Source organism: Mesoplodon bidens (genome assembly GCF_964165515.1).
Source record: "Mesoplodon bidens genome assembly, chromosome: 5".
Taxonomy (NCBI): Eukaryota; Metazoa; Chordata; class Mammalia; order Artiodactyla; family Ziphiidae; genus Mesoplodon; species Mesoplodon bidens.
The window spans coordinates 48,730,076-48,747,904 of record NC_138161.1 but is presented as its reverse complement, the minus strand read 5'-3'; the positions used below and the strand labels follow the sequence as shown (position 1 = coordinate 48,747,904).

The 17,829-nt window shown below is 38.7% G+C and overlaps 1 protein-coding gene across 1 annotated transcript in view; it reads right to left on the bottom strand.

The window, feature by feature from the left end:
- Positions 1 to 7,708: 7,708 nt before the first annotated feature.
- Positions 7,709 to 17,829, bottom strand: part of ADGRG7 (adhesion G protein-coupled receptor G7) — a gene marked incomplete at both ends in the record, with an annotated part of 78,575 nt that continues 68,454 nt past the window's right edge. Inside the window, 1 exon segment of the mRNA XM_081235331.1 lies at positions 7,709 to 7,969. Within this exon segment, the coding sequence (XP_081091457.1) occupies positions 7,709 to 7,969 (261 nt within the window).

The window sequence follows — 17,829 nt, the reverse complement described above, 5'->3', positions numbered from 1 at the left end:
GAGATCATGCCTGTCAAATCGAATTCTGGGTACTTGGAGCCTCTCACATCTCTAATCTAACATTTATGCCAATGATCCTGCTTTTAGTCCCTCCATATAAATACATAATTAAACAGGACATTCTCAAAAAGTGATTCCAATGAAGAAAAACTTACTCATGATAAAAATGCAAGATAAAACCACAATGAAATGATGTTTCACATATTGGATAAAATTTTATAAGACTTTATAGAAAAGGGTATGGCAAAAGAGACATTCATACTTTGCTGTGGGGCATAAATTGAAACAAACTATTTAATAGGTGGTATGGTAATAGTCATCAGCAACTAAAATACCCAACCCTATATGACACAGCAGTCCTACTTTTAGGATACCAGTGAAATCCTTGCATGTGAGAATACAGATACCCATCAATGTGTTATTTTCAAGTAAAAGACTGTAGAGCAGTTAAAAGAAATGTGCACACATGCACACACACAGTTCAATCTCAAAAACATTTTATCAACTGATAAAAGCAAGTTTCAGAAAGTTATGTTACAATGCAGAAAAATGTTAACGCAGTAGCCTGAGACCACTATTCTTAGAAAGACCTGCTTGCAAGGTGGGAATTTGGAGCATTCCCACTATTCTTTGGCAAGAATGGTGCATTGTGCCTAAACTGTTTGTACAAACAACGTGGTTTATGCTGAACACCTGCTTGCTTTCTGGGAGTCTGGAATTTTGGTACATGACAGGCAAAGCGTGCCTCTGTGACATGCCCTGAGTAAAACCTGGGCACTGAGTCTCCAATGAATTTCCCTGGTAGACAGCATCTCATTGCTGGAGGAATTAAGCACATCCTGCGTGACCACACTGAAAGAGAACTTTCGGAAGCTCGTGCCTGGTTTCCTCTAGACTTCAACCCATGCAAATTCTTCCTTTGCTAATTTTGCTTTACATTGTTTTCCTGCTACATATCATAGCCATGAATATGACTTCATGCTGAACTTTATGAGTGCTCCTAGTAAATCATTGAACCTGGGGGTGTTCCTGGGGACCACCAAATCAGTTCCCTATACCAGTTATGTAAAAAAGAGAAAAAAAAGCACACACACAAGACTATGAATTTCTATGGGTATACAATTTTTGGAATATCTATTTCTTAAAATTTGGAAGGATACACAGCAAACTTATTACAGTGGTTAACTGGCGAGAAGGGGAAGGAAAAGGAGATGAAGGGGCTGGGACTTTGACTCTATCTGGCATGCTCTAATTTATTTCCTTTTTTTAAAGGAATATACTCATGTAATATGTAGGTGAAAAAAATACTTTAAGTTGATTTACAAGTAATTTCAGCCTGCATTTAGAGTCACAAAATTTTAGAGCTGGTACAGAATTTAGAATTTACCTAGTCCTGCCCATTACAAAGGTAAAGCCTAGGCTTATGCCCAGAGAGGCAAATGTCTTGCTTCAAGTCACATAACTTGTAGCTGGGACCACAACTCCCAGTCCAGAATGCTGCCCTAGTCTGCTATTACTTGGTAAGTACTATGGCAGAATAATCAATCTTCTTTTTTTGTTATTGCAAAGGTCCAGAAGGTCTCAATTGTTATATCATGATTTCATAATAGCTTATATCAAAGTTCAGCAAATTATCAGCATCATACTTCCACGTGTAACAAAACTCTACTGGAAGAAGATAAGAATTGGACTATAGTTCCCTGGGAAATATAGTTTTTAAGAGATAACAGAATTAGATCATGCCACTCTGCTTTGCTTTTATTTTTTTGTTCTTCCTCTTCTTTGTTAAAATAGAGGGCTAACATATCAAGCAATGGGATTTTTCAGAAACATGGTCAGTAGCTTGAAAAAAGGATTTATGACCTACTTCTACTTTTTGAAACAATTCAAAAATCAGGACTTTAAATACTAACTCCCATATATGGCTATTGAGAGTATAAAATGGCAAAACTACTTTGGAAAACTGTTTGGCAGTTTCCTATATAGTTAAATATACACTGACTCTATGACTCAGCAATTACACCATACTAGATATTTCAAGAGAAAACATATCCACACAAAGACTTGTAGAAGAACGGTTATATCAGTCATATTCATGGTTTTCAAAACCTGGAAATGAACAAATGTCCCTCAACTAGTGAATACATAAACAAAACATGATCTATCCAAACAACTGAATTCTACTCAGCAATGAAAAGCAAACCACTGATACAAACAACATAGATGAATCCCAAAAACACTATGCTGAATGAAAGAAGCCAGACTCGAAAGAGGATATGGTCCCATTTACATGGCAATCTAGAACAGGCAAAACTAATACATGGTGGTAGAAAGCAGATCAGTGGTTGCCTGGAGCTGGGACAGGTGAAGGGTTTAACTGGGACGGGGAGCATTACAGAGTGAAGGATATGTTCTTAATCTTGTTTAGGATGGTTTCACAGGTGTACACATTTGTTAAAACTTATCTAATTATACACTTAAAATGGGTGCATTTTGTTGCATATAAATTATATGGCAATGAAGTTAATTTTAAAAGTAAAAAAAAAAGGAAGGAAACAAAACAAAATTAACTCCAATAACCAAAATTAAGGAAAATCACTCCAATATTTAAAAAAAAAAAACAGTCTTCAGTGACCCACTTATGAGACTGAAGATTCCTATGCTGCATTGAGTCTCTTTGTATATACATAGCATTGTATAACTTTGAGGTAACATTGAGCATTACACATGACTCTTTACACTGAGCAAACTAGCAGGTATGGTTGTGAACATAAGCATTTCCAAATGTGATTGCTTTTTTGTTCATTCAAAATAGTTTGCCCTCTCATTTGGTAATATAGTCGGGTGGACATTTTCACAAAAACTTATCAATACCAATTTCAAGTAGTGTTGGAATAATTGTGTTTTTCCCAAGAAGTGTGTGTTTGTTTGTTGTTTAATTGTTAAGAGGTATGTGACTTGCGTGATCATATTTCCCTATTTATGTTGGGTGTTAGGAAGCTTATGGTCTAATCTGTGGCCCGTTCCTAGCAAAAATACAAGCTCATATGACATGTTCCTTGGGTACTAATAACATACCTCTCTTCTTACTTTTTGCTTCTATGATTATTTTCTCTTCCTCCTGATTTCCTTACTTAGGTTTTCAGCAACTTTCACATTTTTTTTCAAATACACATTTTAATAGGTTACCTATATGTAAATGAAGTAATACAGATGATGCATATGTAACGTTTGAATCTCTCTGAGGTTTTTGTGTGTGTTAACAAATAATTGCTCATCTTCTCCAAGATTTACTGTTTTATTTTTAAGAAAAGGTGGATGGACACAAAGAGACAGAAAGCATGTTTAAGAGGAAAAAATAACTGTGTCATGGAACCCCACCCAACTGCTGTACGATATAATATAGGGTGAGAGATGGCAAGTGTCTGTCATATGTGATTCCTTTGGGCTCGGTTGGCATATTTATGCCCCTGTTCTTCATTTTAGAAGATTTTACATAATCCCTAAAATATTCCTTAACACAAAACGAAAAATACTCTGCCTGTATGAAGACATTTAAACTCAAGAAATGCTAAATGCTCCATAAATCTTTTGGATATTTTGAATCAAATGCAGAGTGAACATTTCATTATATTAAAAAGAAAGGAAAACAGGGACTTCCCTGGTAGCACAGTGGTTAAGAATCTGCCTGCCAATGCAGGGGACACAGTTTTGATCCCTGGTCCAGGAAGACCCCACATGCCACGGAGCAACTAAGCCCATGCACCACAACTACTAAGCCTGCTCTCTAGAGCCCATGTGCCGCAACTACTGAGCCCATGTGCCACAACTACTGAAGCCCATGCACCTAGAGCTGGTGTTCCGCAACAAAAGAAGCCACTGCAATGAGAAGCCCGCTCACCGCAACTAGAGAAAGCCAGCATGCAGCAACAAAGTCCCGACGCAGCCAAAAATAAATAAATAAATAAATATTTTTTTAAAAAAGGAAAACAATAAACTGAGGAAAAATATTGTCACTAAATGTCATAGTTAATGGGCTAATAACCATAATAGAAAAGAATTCATACAAATTTATGAGAAAAAAATAACAATTCAATTGATAAATGGACAATGCACATAAATAATTTAAAAAATAAAATACCAAAGTAAAAAGTATACAAAAACCTGCTTATGATAACTCCAAATGTTGGTGACACTATAAATTAGTGTAATGTTGTCAAGACAATATATCAATATATACAAGGAACCGAAACAAATGTTCATACTTTTGACATGCTTAACATCATCCTGAGAATTTATCTGCAGAAAATGATTTAAAAGGAAGGAAAAAAACTATATGTACCAGTTTATTAATCATATGTCACTACAATATTAAAAATTGAAATGATCTAGACATCCAATAACAGAACAACTTAGTAACTTATGCTATATTATACAATCAATTATTATAAGAACTGGGAAATTGTAACTAAAAATCAGAATAAAATTTCATTTACTATAATTAATTATTTAAATTCTTATGTATTCAAACAAAGAGTATAAGGGAACATGGAAAAACAGACATTATTTATAGGTCAAGGAATTACGGATTTTTCTTCTTTGAAAAAGATAATTTACAAATATCTTCTAAAATTGCCATAACATGGCTAGTACAATGTTTTAAAAATGTGACCAGGAAGACTTTTACTCTCTTAGTAACTGGCCCTCCCCCTATAGCCCCCTGTTTCCCACTCCACCCCTAGGGATAGAACCAATCCTGGTGGCTCTGTCTTGGACGTCATCTAAGGAGCCAGGTACTGCAGATCACAGGGTAACTTAAGGAGGTTCCACAGGGCTAGAGAGCTCCAGTGGTTGACAGGCTGGTATGATCCAGTTGGCACTTTTAGCCCAGGTTTCCCAAGCATTGGCAAAGAATGCCAAGCTCTTCTGAATGAGGCAATGATAGCAATGAGCTTGAGAATGATCTCCCTTTGTTGGTAACATAAAAAAAGAGGCAACATGAACTTCAAAATGGAAAGGGTAAGAGAAAAAGCAATCCAGACTCTGACAATTAAGCTCCGAACTGTTAAGACCCAGGAAAGGAAACCCAAAGGTTAGGATGGTTGTTCCCTGAAGAAACGACATGTTCTACCACAACCGAAAAGGATATAGGGGTACTGTTATCACACACAATATATCAGAAATAGGGAACGTTGGCCCCGTGTAATATCATGAAAACCAGTTCTGCAGCACTCTGAGTCTTCCTTTCCCGAAATTTTCTTTTTAAGTAAAATCACCCTTCAGCTCCTAGAGTCCCTGTCCTTGCTCCTCAACTTCAAAGGCACCAAAAAATGTCTTGCTTTCCTTACCCACCCCATTCAAACCCTGCTCAGACAAGGATCTAACAGGCTTATTCAGAGGCAGGGAACTGATAGATAAGCCTGCAAGCAGTTGTTTTCCCATGAGGCACTTCTATTTTGTCAGAAGATACAGTGGAAACACCTCCACGTTTTGCTGCCAGCATCCCATCCTTGGTGTAACTGTCCACTCTCCACTCCAGGATATCCTATCAAACAGGTCATCCCCTATCCCTCCACTTCACAGTGAGTATGTGACTCAGGCTGGATCAATATTTCCTGGACACAGTGCCTGCGGGCACATGACTCATCAAGGTGTACCAGTTCTTTGGTCCTTTCTTCTTGCTGCCCCTGCTTTGCTCTGTATCAGAAGGGACTGAGCCCCACAAGTTCCTGGCTCAACTGGCTTCTGGCTGGCTGCAGCCCATGAGAGACACTGATGGGGAGTTGCAGGGCAGGAGGAAGGGGATGCCAATGGCCAGTGTCCAACCATGAAAACCCAATAAGAGGATGAAGCCAAACACAGGACAAAGAGCCAGGAAACAGGGAGGGAAAAAGAGAATCCTGTCACATTCTTTGAACTCATTTCATTTGAACTCTAGACCTAAAGTTAGTGTTATCATATATTTTGTGTCCCAAACAATGACACTAGAGAGTAAAAGGGGCTGCTGGTAATACTTGAATCAGGACAACAGGCACAAATTGGTACTGGCTCAGGCAAACCAGAACATAGTCACCCTACCTAAAACCAACTCATCCCTTGCACTTTACAATGAATTGAACCATTCAACTCTCTTTGACTCTTAACCTAATCTGACTTGGATCTCTATCACTAAACTAAAAGATTCTAGACCACTGCATGAGGTAAAGGCTTAAATCAAGAGAATTATTTCCAAGAGGTAGGATTTCAGGGTTGGCAGGGGAATAGCAATGTGCACCTGACTTAGCTTCCACAGTATGTGTGTGGAGCTTGTGCATTTATGGTGGAGCCATTCCAGGAACATTATGTGAAATTTTGGTTGCTCTACCCCCCAAAGTGCTGAAAAAAGCACAAAGAAAACTAAAACCACGAAGGGAACACAAATATTTCACCCTCAGGCTAAATGTGTCTCTTTGGTGATTTTTTTTCACATTTAAAGTGGCCTTTCCTTAAGGTTTATTTTAATCTGAATATAAATTCCAGGATATAGAGTAAGTCAACCACATCTTGTAATTTTCCCAAAGTCAAGCCCCTATCTAGGGATGGCACTATAACACCACTAAAAACACTAACCTCTGAGAATTGCTTTACTTCTATATTCTCTTCCTTTTACTTTTTTCCATTATCCTGTAAGGTCTCAATTATACTACAGATGAAATATGCTCTTGGCTCTCCTAGAAATCTAAGTCATTTACAACCATTTCTATAAAAAAAAAACACATGTTCTTTAGAGCGTGGTAAGAAGAGTATACCACAGCTCACATGACATTTGTTAATCCCTTAGTTCAGTGCACTCACAGCAGCTGCCTAGTTTATGACAAAATAGAGCACAGCAGTTCGAAGACTCTATCTCCTAAGTCCAGTGGGAGTGCTCCCCAAACCAGTGGAGGTCATTTTTTATTTAGGAAGCCATTAATAATTTAAGTGTTTGAAACTCCATGAGCGGCTTGATCTTTAAAAAGCCATAAGGGGTGATTGTGACTAACTTTTCATTTTTTGAGCCTCACTGTCATTTCATCAATAAAAGGGTAGATATATCAAGAACCGGGAGGAAATATTCAGAGGCTTTAGCAATGAGCTAATTTTTCTATGCCTCACTTCCCGTTTCTCATGGGGTCAATTCCTCTGGTCATAAAATATGCTTTTTTAACAGAAAAAAAAATACACTTTCCAGAGGTTAAATTGGTGCCAAATTCTTAATTGGAAATAAGAGTATAAGCACATACAAATTTAAAATATTCACAGATCAAAAGTATGATACATACAAGCTACTCCTTTCAGTGTTCACCAAGAGTCATTTTGTTCTGGAGGGTAAATTTTTCTCCTCATGTCTTTTTTAGTAAACAGTAAAAGAATTTTTTAGGTTCTATATTTTTATCAAACTTTGTCACATAGACTTTATGATGTACGGAGCAATGATAATCCTGAATTATCTTGAAAGCTTAGTGGCATTCTTCACTTCATTGGAGTAAGAATCTATTGAATAACAGAAAAACTACCAAATCCACTATCCCTGATGATAATAAACAACAGGTTTTACCTGATTCTTAACCTTAAGCAAAATATACTGAGGGAGACTTTGAGAAGACTGGGTAATAAAGGAAGGAAATAGAAAAAGTGAAACACATGAGTTGAATAAAAAGAGGACCACAAAAGGTAACAGTTTTACTGTCTACATGCTTGGGTTTTCTTGGTCACTTTCAGATGATGCCATTTCCTTGGTAAGTATAGATGGCTCCAGAAGCCAAAAGCATTCATTTAGGGCTGGTAATGACCTGAGCATGTTATACATCCTTACACGCAGCCTCAGTGGGGTCATTGATGGCAGCACTTTCACCCTCCCAGCAGTTAACGACAATGACTTCAACACTTCGGAAGTTTTACTCTGGAAGATTTTTGTTCTGACAGTGTGGAGGATAAAAATTTGCAATCCCTGGCAGACAGGATAAAAGTTTAATATTAGATAAGTCTTGAGATACAGAATAAGGGAAGAAATTGTATTTCACCCTGCCACCCACCCTTCTTCATGTACAGGAACCTGAGTTTACCAGTCAGCAGCTGCTGTGTACTTTTTTGTCTAAGAGAGTTAGGGAAATATTCTTCTCATATCTGAAGTGCTATACGTAAGTAGTAGAGTTAAGAGACCTGAATTCAGGTCCCCATTTGCCACATGTTGGCTGTGCAATTGGGAGGCTTTTTTTCCTCCTGACACCAACCAATTCTGACACCAACTGGGTGTCCTACAATTTAATTCAATTCTGACACTAACTACTCAGAGTTCGTGTCAGACTCTACAGGTGAAGGGCTCAGTCCCACAAGACTGCCCTCACTAGTGGTGCCAGTAACAAGTATTAGGAGTATTAGGTCCCCAGGCTATCCACACTTCTGTCCAACGAGCCTATTGCCTCCCCATTTCAGGTTTGATAATTTGCTGGAAAGACTCACAGAATTCACTCAGGAAAGAGTTTTACTTACTATTACTTGTTTATTATAGAGGGTACAACTCAGGAACAGCCAAACAGAAGAGATTACAGTGCCGGAGGATGGAGCCTCCATGCCCTCTCTGAGTGTGTTACCCTCCCAGCACTTTCATCTGTTCACCAACATGCAAGCTCTCCAAACCCCTTCTTTTAGGGGTTTTTATAAAGGTTTCATTACATAGTTTTGATTGATTAAATCATTAGCTGTTGGTAAATGACTCAATATCCAACCCCTCTCCCATTCCTGGAGACTGTGGAGTAGGCTACAAGTTCCAAGCTTCTAATCAAGCCTTGGTCTTTCTGGTGACTGACCAGCCTCCATACTGAAGCAATCTGGGGGCCTCAGCGACTGGTCATCTTATTAGCATGCAAAACACACTCATCACTCTGGGGAGTCCAGGGATTAAAGGAACAGTGTGCCAGGAACTGAGGACAAAGACCAAATATTAATTTTTTAGTAACTTTGCTCTTTTTCTGATGTCTATGATCTTCGATTTCCTAATGGGGCAGATTGACTATGGGTTACCTAATTCTTCTTACAGTTCTAACATTCTATGATTCTACACTTCTTGGAGTTTTGGTAAAATAACTAGAAGTTTGGTATATTTAAGGACAAAAAAATTTTTAAGCACTTCTACTCATTGCTTTTCTGTACGTTACATATGAAGACCAGATGTGCACAAGTAATTAACCCACAAAAGACTGAACACTATTTTCTATACATTTTTTAAATGTATAGAACCACTTATTGCAGTCCTATTAATACCAGACACTTGCTTTTCCTTCAATCTTCATCATTTAATCCTCTCATTTAGTCCTAACTTCAACCCTATAAAATAAGCTTCATTACCCCATGTTACAGATAAGGAAACTATAGCTCAGATAAATTAAGTAAGTTGCCTAAAATTATCCAACCAGTTATCAGTAGAGTCTGGAATTAAACTGTATGTTTGGCTCCAAAACTCCTCTATCCAATACACTACTCTGTCTCTTGCTTGTAACTGTAATAGAAAGATCATGTAAAGTGTATTACAGCATCTCAAAAACCCTGATAATTCCTCATTAATATCCTTTGTGGAAAAACAGATTAAATAATATCTGCTGTTGAGTTGAGAATATTGTGCCAATCTTCATTTCTTGATTTTGACAATGTTATACAAATCTTATTGGGAAAAGCTGATCAAAGAGTACATGGGAACTCTGTACTATCTTTGCAACTTCTTGTGTAAGACTATTTCAAAATGAAAAAGTTATTTAAAAAAAAATCCATGGATGTCTCCCAGATTGGCGTCTATTAGGCTCCAAACCTTAAAAGGATTATTTCTAGAATCATATCCTATGAATACTGTTACAGACTTCTGGTGCTATGGTTCGATAACTCTGAGAGTTTGACTAATAAAATCAATACATATTGGCAAGGGATAGACTAGTTCTTTGGCCAAAAGCAGGAAGATTAACTTGATTAGGGTATCTACTCCCCTGAAGAAGGCCTTGACGACATAAGGAAGTTTTCAATGGGACATGGGTTTCAGGAGGACAAAAGTGGCTACTGGCCATCCTGATTGTTCAAGGGAGAGAAATTTGTTTTGGAGACATGAAAAATCTGGTCCCTAGAGAAGCATTCTCTTTGTGGAGTACATTATTTCACCTGGATTTTCCAAACTTTAAACTCTAAGGTAAAGATAAGACTGGATAGAATTTCTGGTTGTACAATAATTAGGAAAAAACCTAGACCATGGAGAATCCATAAAGCTACCATCCTGAGGGACTCTGTCTGAATGGACTCCCAATATTTCCGTGTTCCCTAAAATCCCAAAGATGTTATCTGAAAAGACAAAACCTATGGGTCAAACTAATTCTCACTAGCACAAAGATCAAACTATACCTTTTAAGTAGTGTCTGTAGCACCTAGTAAATGTTTATTAGAATTATAGATTATTCTAAAGCTAGAAGGAGCCTTCCAGGTGAACTAAGCTAGTTGTTCCTATTCTTTAGTATACATAACAATCACCTGAAGATTCCTAGCTCTTAGCCCACAGGTTCTGACTGAGTTGGTAAGGGGTGAGGCCCAGGAATCAGCATTTTAACACATTATGTAAATTATGATGTAGGCAATATTCAAGCTCCCTTTGTAAAGCACTGTGTTAATGTTAACAGCCCCCCTTCATTTTCTATTTTACATGCCTCACTCAGAAAGGATGTGTGACTTTCCTAAAATCATATGAATAACTAATTGTAGAGCTGGAAGACAGCTTAAATCTCCTGCCTTTTAGTCCAGTACTCCTGCCACATGGCCACCTTCAATTTTGCCATAAAGTATTAACATTTTGTAACAAGGCTCTATTTTGTAATATGCCTCTCCCGCGCACGGAGGAGAGAATATCCTTGCCTAGACCTTCTTTTAGATACTTTTCTAAATTACTGGTCATTCTAGGTGACAAATCCATGACTCAGCTGGCAATCCCAGACTAAGCTTACACTACTTATTGCCCTTCAGGGGAGTTTCCATTGGGTGTGGCAAGCAGTAAAGGTCTGCCTTATATCTATTCAAATTTGGTGGCAGGCACACATCTATTGTTTAATGGAGTTATTCTCAAAAAGCACTGGAGAGGGCTGCCTGGGATAGAGGGTGAAATCCTACACCCATTAAACCTGGTGGTAGCAATTCAGATAGTCAAGCAGCTCCGCACACTACATTCTACAGGCCCTGCATCATTGTGGTCAAGCCAAAATGACTTAATGCCCTCCCCATTGATTTCCATTTTGTATCAGACTTCCCTCCTCAATGATACTTGACCAGAGCCAGAAACAACCAACACTGAGACAATCATCAAATGCTATAGTTTTTTCACAAAATATTAGAGAAGTATAGCCCATCCCAGTATTGAACTAGATGTTATCTACTGTGAAAGATACACACAAGTATATTTCTTACACTAGAGAACTGATAATCTAGTTGAGGAGATGAGACTTGTACCTATAAAAAGTTAATTTTTTTTTTTTTTTTTTTTTTTGCAGTACACGGGCCTCTCACTGTTGTGGCCTCTCCCGTTGCAGAGCACAGGCTCCGAACGCGCAGGCTCAGTGGCCATGGCTCACGGGCCCAGCAGCTCCACAGCATGTGGGATCTTCCCGGACTGGGGCACAAACCCACGTCCCCTGCATCGCAGGTGGACTTTCAACCACTGCGCCACCAGGGAAGCCCCTAAAAAGTTAATTTTTGAGTACAAGGAAAAAAGGGACAAATTAACTTACAAAACTACAATAATTCTATTGTATTTGATAACAAATTTATTTATTTAATTCATAGTTGAATTAATAAATCTAGAATTAAAAAACATCATTTTAGGGACTTCCCTGGCAGTCCAGTGGTTAAGACTGTGGTTCCAGAGCAGGGGGTGAGGGTTCGATCCCTGGTCGTGGAACAAGATCTCACATTCCACATAGTAAGCACAATAAGTAAATAAATAAATACCTTCATTTTAAGGGATTAAAGCCAATAAGTGAATAATCTATGTGGATAGTACCAATGTCACTTTCCTGGGTTTTTTTTTTGTAGGAAAATATCTTTCTTTTATTTTTATTTATTTACTGTTTTTGCTGTTATAATTTTTTAATAGATCTATTATAGGTATATAAGGTGTTATCACTGGAAGAGCTGGGTGAAGTCTACATAGGAACTGTCTGTACTATTTTTATAACTTTTTATGAGTTCAAAATTATTTCAAAAAATATTCTTATGGGTGATATGAGTGGGAAGAACAAAAAAAAAATTCTGACCTTTCTCAGCCTTTTTTCCACAACATAAAATCTCATTAAGTTTATAGAATTTCAATGAAAGAAAGATTATTGCCAAGAATTAAATGCCAAGCTAATCTAGGGTTCATGTGCCATGGTACCTAAAGAAAACTTATCAGGTAGGAAAGTCCTCATCAATATTTGCTAACTATCTTTTAAACAATTACTCCAAAATATGCTATCATTAATGAGAAATTCATTAAAATTAAGAAGTCAAAATAACATGACAATCTAATAAAGAAGACTGACAAAAGGCATTGAAACTATTTAAGTATAAGAAAATGCAGTTAGTACAATTATCAAACAAAATCCAACTATTATAAATATTTCTTGAAAGAAAATAATGTAGACAGTATAATTTAACAACATTAATTATATGATAAATTTTAAATTTTACCAATAAAACCAGGAGATGAAGCAGCTAAACTGTGTTCATTTTACTCTCTTTAAAAGGGAGGAATCCTATATATAAAACAGATAACTAATAAGGACCTACTGTATAGCACAGGGAACTCTACTCAATATTCTGTAATAACCTATATGTAAAGAATCTAAAAAAGAATGAATATATGTATATGTATAACTGATTCACTTTGCTGTACACCTGAAACTAACACAATGTTGTAAATCAACTATACTCCAATTTTTAAAAAAAGGGGGAGGAATCAATACATATTGTTTTACTTTGGAAGATGAAAATTGTATCTTATAAATTGTATTAATGTTTAATAAACAAAAATAATAATTAATGGAATGAAAATGTTCTAATTGGAGAAGGTTAAATAAAAGAAAATATAATTTATATGGCACAACATATAAAAAAAGGAAGAAATCATGGATACATGTAAAAAAAGAAAATAAGATAACAGAATACAATCAAACATACCGAAAAGACACTTAGCTGATTAAGGAAGATGGCGGAAGAGTAAGACGCAGAGATCACCTTCCTCCCTACAGATACATCAGAAATTCATCTACACGTGGAACAACTCCTACGGAACACCTACTGAATGCTGACAGAAGACCTCAGACCCCCCAAAAGGCAAGAAACTCCCCACGTACCTGGGTAGGGCAAAAGAAACAAGAATAAACAGAGACAAAAGGATAGGGATGGCACCTGCACCAGTGGGAGGGAGCCGTGAAGGAGGAAAGGTTTCCACACACTAGGAAGCCCCTTCGCGGGCGGAGACTGCGGGTGACGGAGGGGGAAAGCTTCGGAGTAGCAAAGGAGAGCGCAGCAACAGGGGTGTGCAGGGCAAAGCGGAGAGATTCCCGCACAGAGGACCGGTGCCGACCGGCACTCACCAGCCCGAGAGGCTTGTCTGCTTGGCCTCCGGGGCGGGCGAGGCTGGGAGCTGAGGCTCGGGTTTCGGGTTTCAGTCGGAGCATGGGGAGAGGACTGGGGTTGGCGGCGAGAAGAGAGCCTGAAGGGGTTAGTGCACCACGGCTAGCCGGGAGGGAGTCCAGGAAAAAGTCTGGAGCTGCCGAAGAGGCAAGAGACTTTTTCTTCCCTCTTTGTTTCCTGGTGCGCGAGGAGAGGGGATTAAGAGCGCTGCTTAAAGGAGCTCCGGAGACAGGGGCGAGCCGCGGCGAAAAGCAAGGACCACAGAGACGGGCGTGGGACGCTGGGGCTGCTACTGCCGCCGCCAAGAGGCCTGTGTGCGAGCGCAGGTCACTGACCACGCCCCCTTTCCAGGGAGCCTGTGCAGCCTGCCACTGCTGGGGTCCCGGGATCCAGGGACGGCTTCCCCAGAAGAGCGCACGGCGCACCTCGGGCTGGTGCAACGTCATGCCGGCCTCTGCCGCCGCAGGCTAGCCCCGCACTCCGTACCCCTCCCTCCCCCCGGCCTGAGTGAGCCAGAGCCCCTGAAGCAGCTGCTCCTTTAACCCGGTCCTGTCTGAGCGAAGAACAGATGCCCTCCGGCGACCTACACGCAGAGGCAGGGCCAAATCAAAAGCTGAGACCCGGGAGCTGTGAGAATAAAGAAGAGAAAGGGAAATCTCTCCCAGCAGCCTCCGAAGCAGCGGATTAAAGCTCCACAATCAACTTGATGTACCCTGCGTCTGTGGAATACATGAATAGACAACGAATCATCCCAAATTGAGGAGGTGGACTTTGAGAAAAAGATCTAAGATGTTTTCCCCTTTTCCTCTTTTTACAACGAATTATCCCAAATTGAGGAGGTGGACTTTGAGAGCAAGATTTACGATTTTTTTCCCCTTGTTCTCTTTTTGTGAAAGTGTATGTGTATGCTTCTGTGTGAGATTTTGTCTATATAGCCTTGCTTCCACCATTTGTCCCAGGGTTCTATCTGTCCCTTTAATTTTTTCTTTATTTGCTTCGTTTTGTTTTTAATTTTTTAATAACTACTTTTTTATTATAATAACGCTATTATATTTTATCATACTTTATTCTATTTTACTTTATCTTCTCTCGTTCTCTTTTTCCTACCTTCCCTCCTTCATCCCTCCCTCCCTCCCCCCTTTCTTTCTTTCTTTCTTCCTTTGTTTCCTCCCTCCCTCCCTCCCTTCTTTCTTTCTTTTTTTCTTTCTTCCTTCCTTCCTTCCTTCCTTCCTTCCGTTCTTTCTTCTACTGATTCTTTCTTTCTACTTTTTCTCCCTTTTCTTCTGAGCCGGATGGATGAAAGGCTCTTGGTGCTGCAGCCAGGAGTCAGTGCTGTGCCTCTGAAGTGGGAGAGCCAACTTCAGGACACTGGTCCACAAGAGACCTCCCAGCTCCACATAATATCAAATGGCAAAAATCTCCCAGAGATCTCCATCTCAACACCAGCACCCAGCTTCACTCAACGACCAGCAAGCTACAGTGCTGGTCACCCTATGCCAAGCAACTAGCAAGACAGGAACAAAACCCCACCCATTAGCAGAGAGGCTCCCTAAAAACATAGTAAGGCCACACACACCCGAAAACACACCACCAGAGGTGGGCCTGTCCACCAGAAAGACAAGATAGAGCCTCATCCACCAGAACACAGGCACTAGTCCCCTCCACCAGGAAGCCTACAAAACACACTGAAACAACCTTAGCCACTGGGGACAGACACCAAAAACAATGGGAACTACGAACCTGCAGCCTGCAAAAAGGAGACCCCAAACACAGTAAGATAAGCAAGATGAAAAAAAAGAAAAACCCTCAGCAGGTGAAGGAGCAAGATGAAAACCCAGCAGAACTAACAAATGAAGAGGAAATAGGCAGTCTACCTGAAAAATAATTCAGAATAATGATAGTAAAGATGATCCAAAATCTTGGAAATAGAATAGACAAAATGCAAGAAACATTTAAGAAGGACCTAGAAGAACTAAAGATGAATCAAGCAACAATTAAAAACACAATAAATGAAATGAAAAATACTCTAGATGGGATCAATAGCAGAATAACTGAGGCAGAAGAACGGATAAGTGACGTGGAAGATAAAATAGTGAAATAACTGCTGCAGAGCAGAATAAAGAAAAAAGAATGAAAAGAACTGAGGACAGTCTCAGAGACCTCTGGGACAACATTAAACGCACCAACATTCAAATTATAGGGGTTTCCAGAAGAAGAAGAGAAAAAGAAAGGGACTGAGAAGATATTTGAAGAGATTATAGTTGAAAACTTCCCTAATATGGGAAAGGAAATAGTTAATCAAGTCCAGGAGGCACAGAGAGTCCCATACAGAATAAATCCAAGGAGAAATATGCCAAGACACATATTAATCAAACTGTCAAAAATTAAAAACAAAGAAAACATATTAAAAGCAGCAAGGGGAAAAACAACAAGTAACACACAAGGGAATCCCCATAAGGTTAACAGCTGATCTCTCAGCAGAAACTCTACAAGCCACAAGTGAGTGGCAGGACATATTTAAAGTGATGAAGGAGAAAAACCGGCAACCAAGGTTACTCTACCCAGCAAGGATCCCATTCAGATTTGATGGAGAAATTAAAATGTTTACAGACAAGCAAAAGCTGAGAGAGTTCAGCACCAACAAACCAGCTTTACAACAAATGCTAAAGGAACTTCTCTAGGCAAGAAACACAGCAAAAGGAAAAGACCTACAATAACGAACCCAAAACAATTAAGGAAATGGGAATAGGAACATACATATCAATAATTACCTTAAATGTAAATGGACTAAATGCTCGCACCAAAAGACACAGATTGGCTGAATGGATACAAAAACAAGACCCATATATATGCTGTCTACAAGAGACCCACATCAGACCTAGAGACACATACAGATTGAAACTAAGGGGATGGAAAAAGATATTCCATGCAAATGGAAATCAAAAGCAAGCTGGAGTAGCAATTCTCATATCAGACAAAATAGACTTTAAAATAAAGACTATTAGAAGAGACAAAGAGGGACACTACATAATGATCAAGGGATAGATCCAAGAAGAAGATATAACAATTGTAAATATTTATGTACCCAACATAGGAGCACCTCAATACATAAGGCAAATACTAACAGCCATAAAAGAGGAAATCGACAGTAACACACTCATAGTAGGGACTTCAACACCCCACTTTCACCAATGGACAGATCATCCAAAATGAAAATAAATAAGGAAACACAAGCTTTAAATGATACATTAAACAAGATGGACTTAATTGGTATTTACAGGACATTCCATCCAAAAACAACAGAATACACATTTATCTCAAGTGCTCATGGAACCATCTCCAGGATACATCATATCTTGGGTCACAAATGAAGCATTGGTAAATTTAAGAAAATTGAAATTGTATCAAGTATCTTTTCCGACCACAATGCTATGAGACTAGACATCAATTACAGGAAAAGATCTGTAAAAAATACAAACACATGGAGGCTAAACAATACACTACTTAATAACGAAGTGATCACTGAAGAAATCAAAGAGGAAATCAAGAAATACCTAGAAACAAATGACAATGGAGACACGATGACCCAAAACCTATGGGACGCAGCAAAAGCAGTTCTAAGGGGGAAGTTTATAGCAATACAATCCCACCTTAAGAAACAGGAAGACCTCAAGTAAACAACCTGACCCTTCACCTAAAGCAATTAGAGAAAGAAGAACAAAAATCCCCCAAAGTTAGCAGAAGGAAAGAAATCATAAAGATCAGATCAGAAATAAATGAAAAAGAAATGAAGGAAATGGTAGCAAAGATCAATAAAACTAAAAGCTGGTTCTTTGAGAAGATAAACAAAATTGATAAACCATTAGCCAGATTCATCAAGAAAAAAAGGGAGAAGACTCAAATCAATAGAATTAGAAATGAAAAAGGAGAAGTAACAACTGACACTGCAGAAACACAAAAGATCATGAGAGATTACTACAAGCAACTCTATGCCAATAAAATGGACAACCTGGAAGAAATGGACAAATTCTTAGAAAAGCACAACCTGCCAAGACTGAATCAGGAAGAAATAGAAAATATGAACAGACCAATCACAAGCACTGAAATTGAAACTGTGATAAAAAAAAATCTTCCAACAAACAAAAGCCCAGGACCAGATGGCTTCACAGG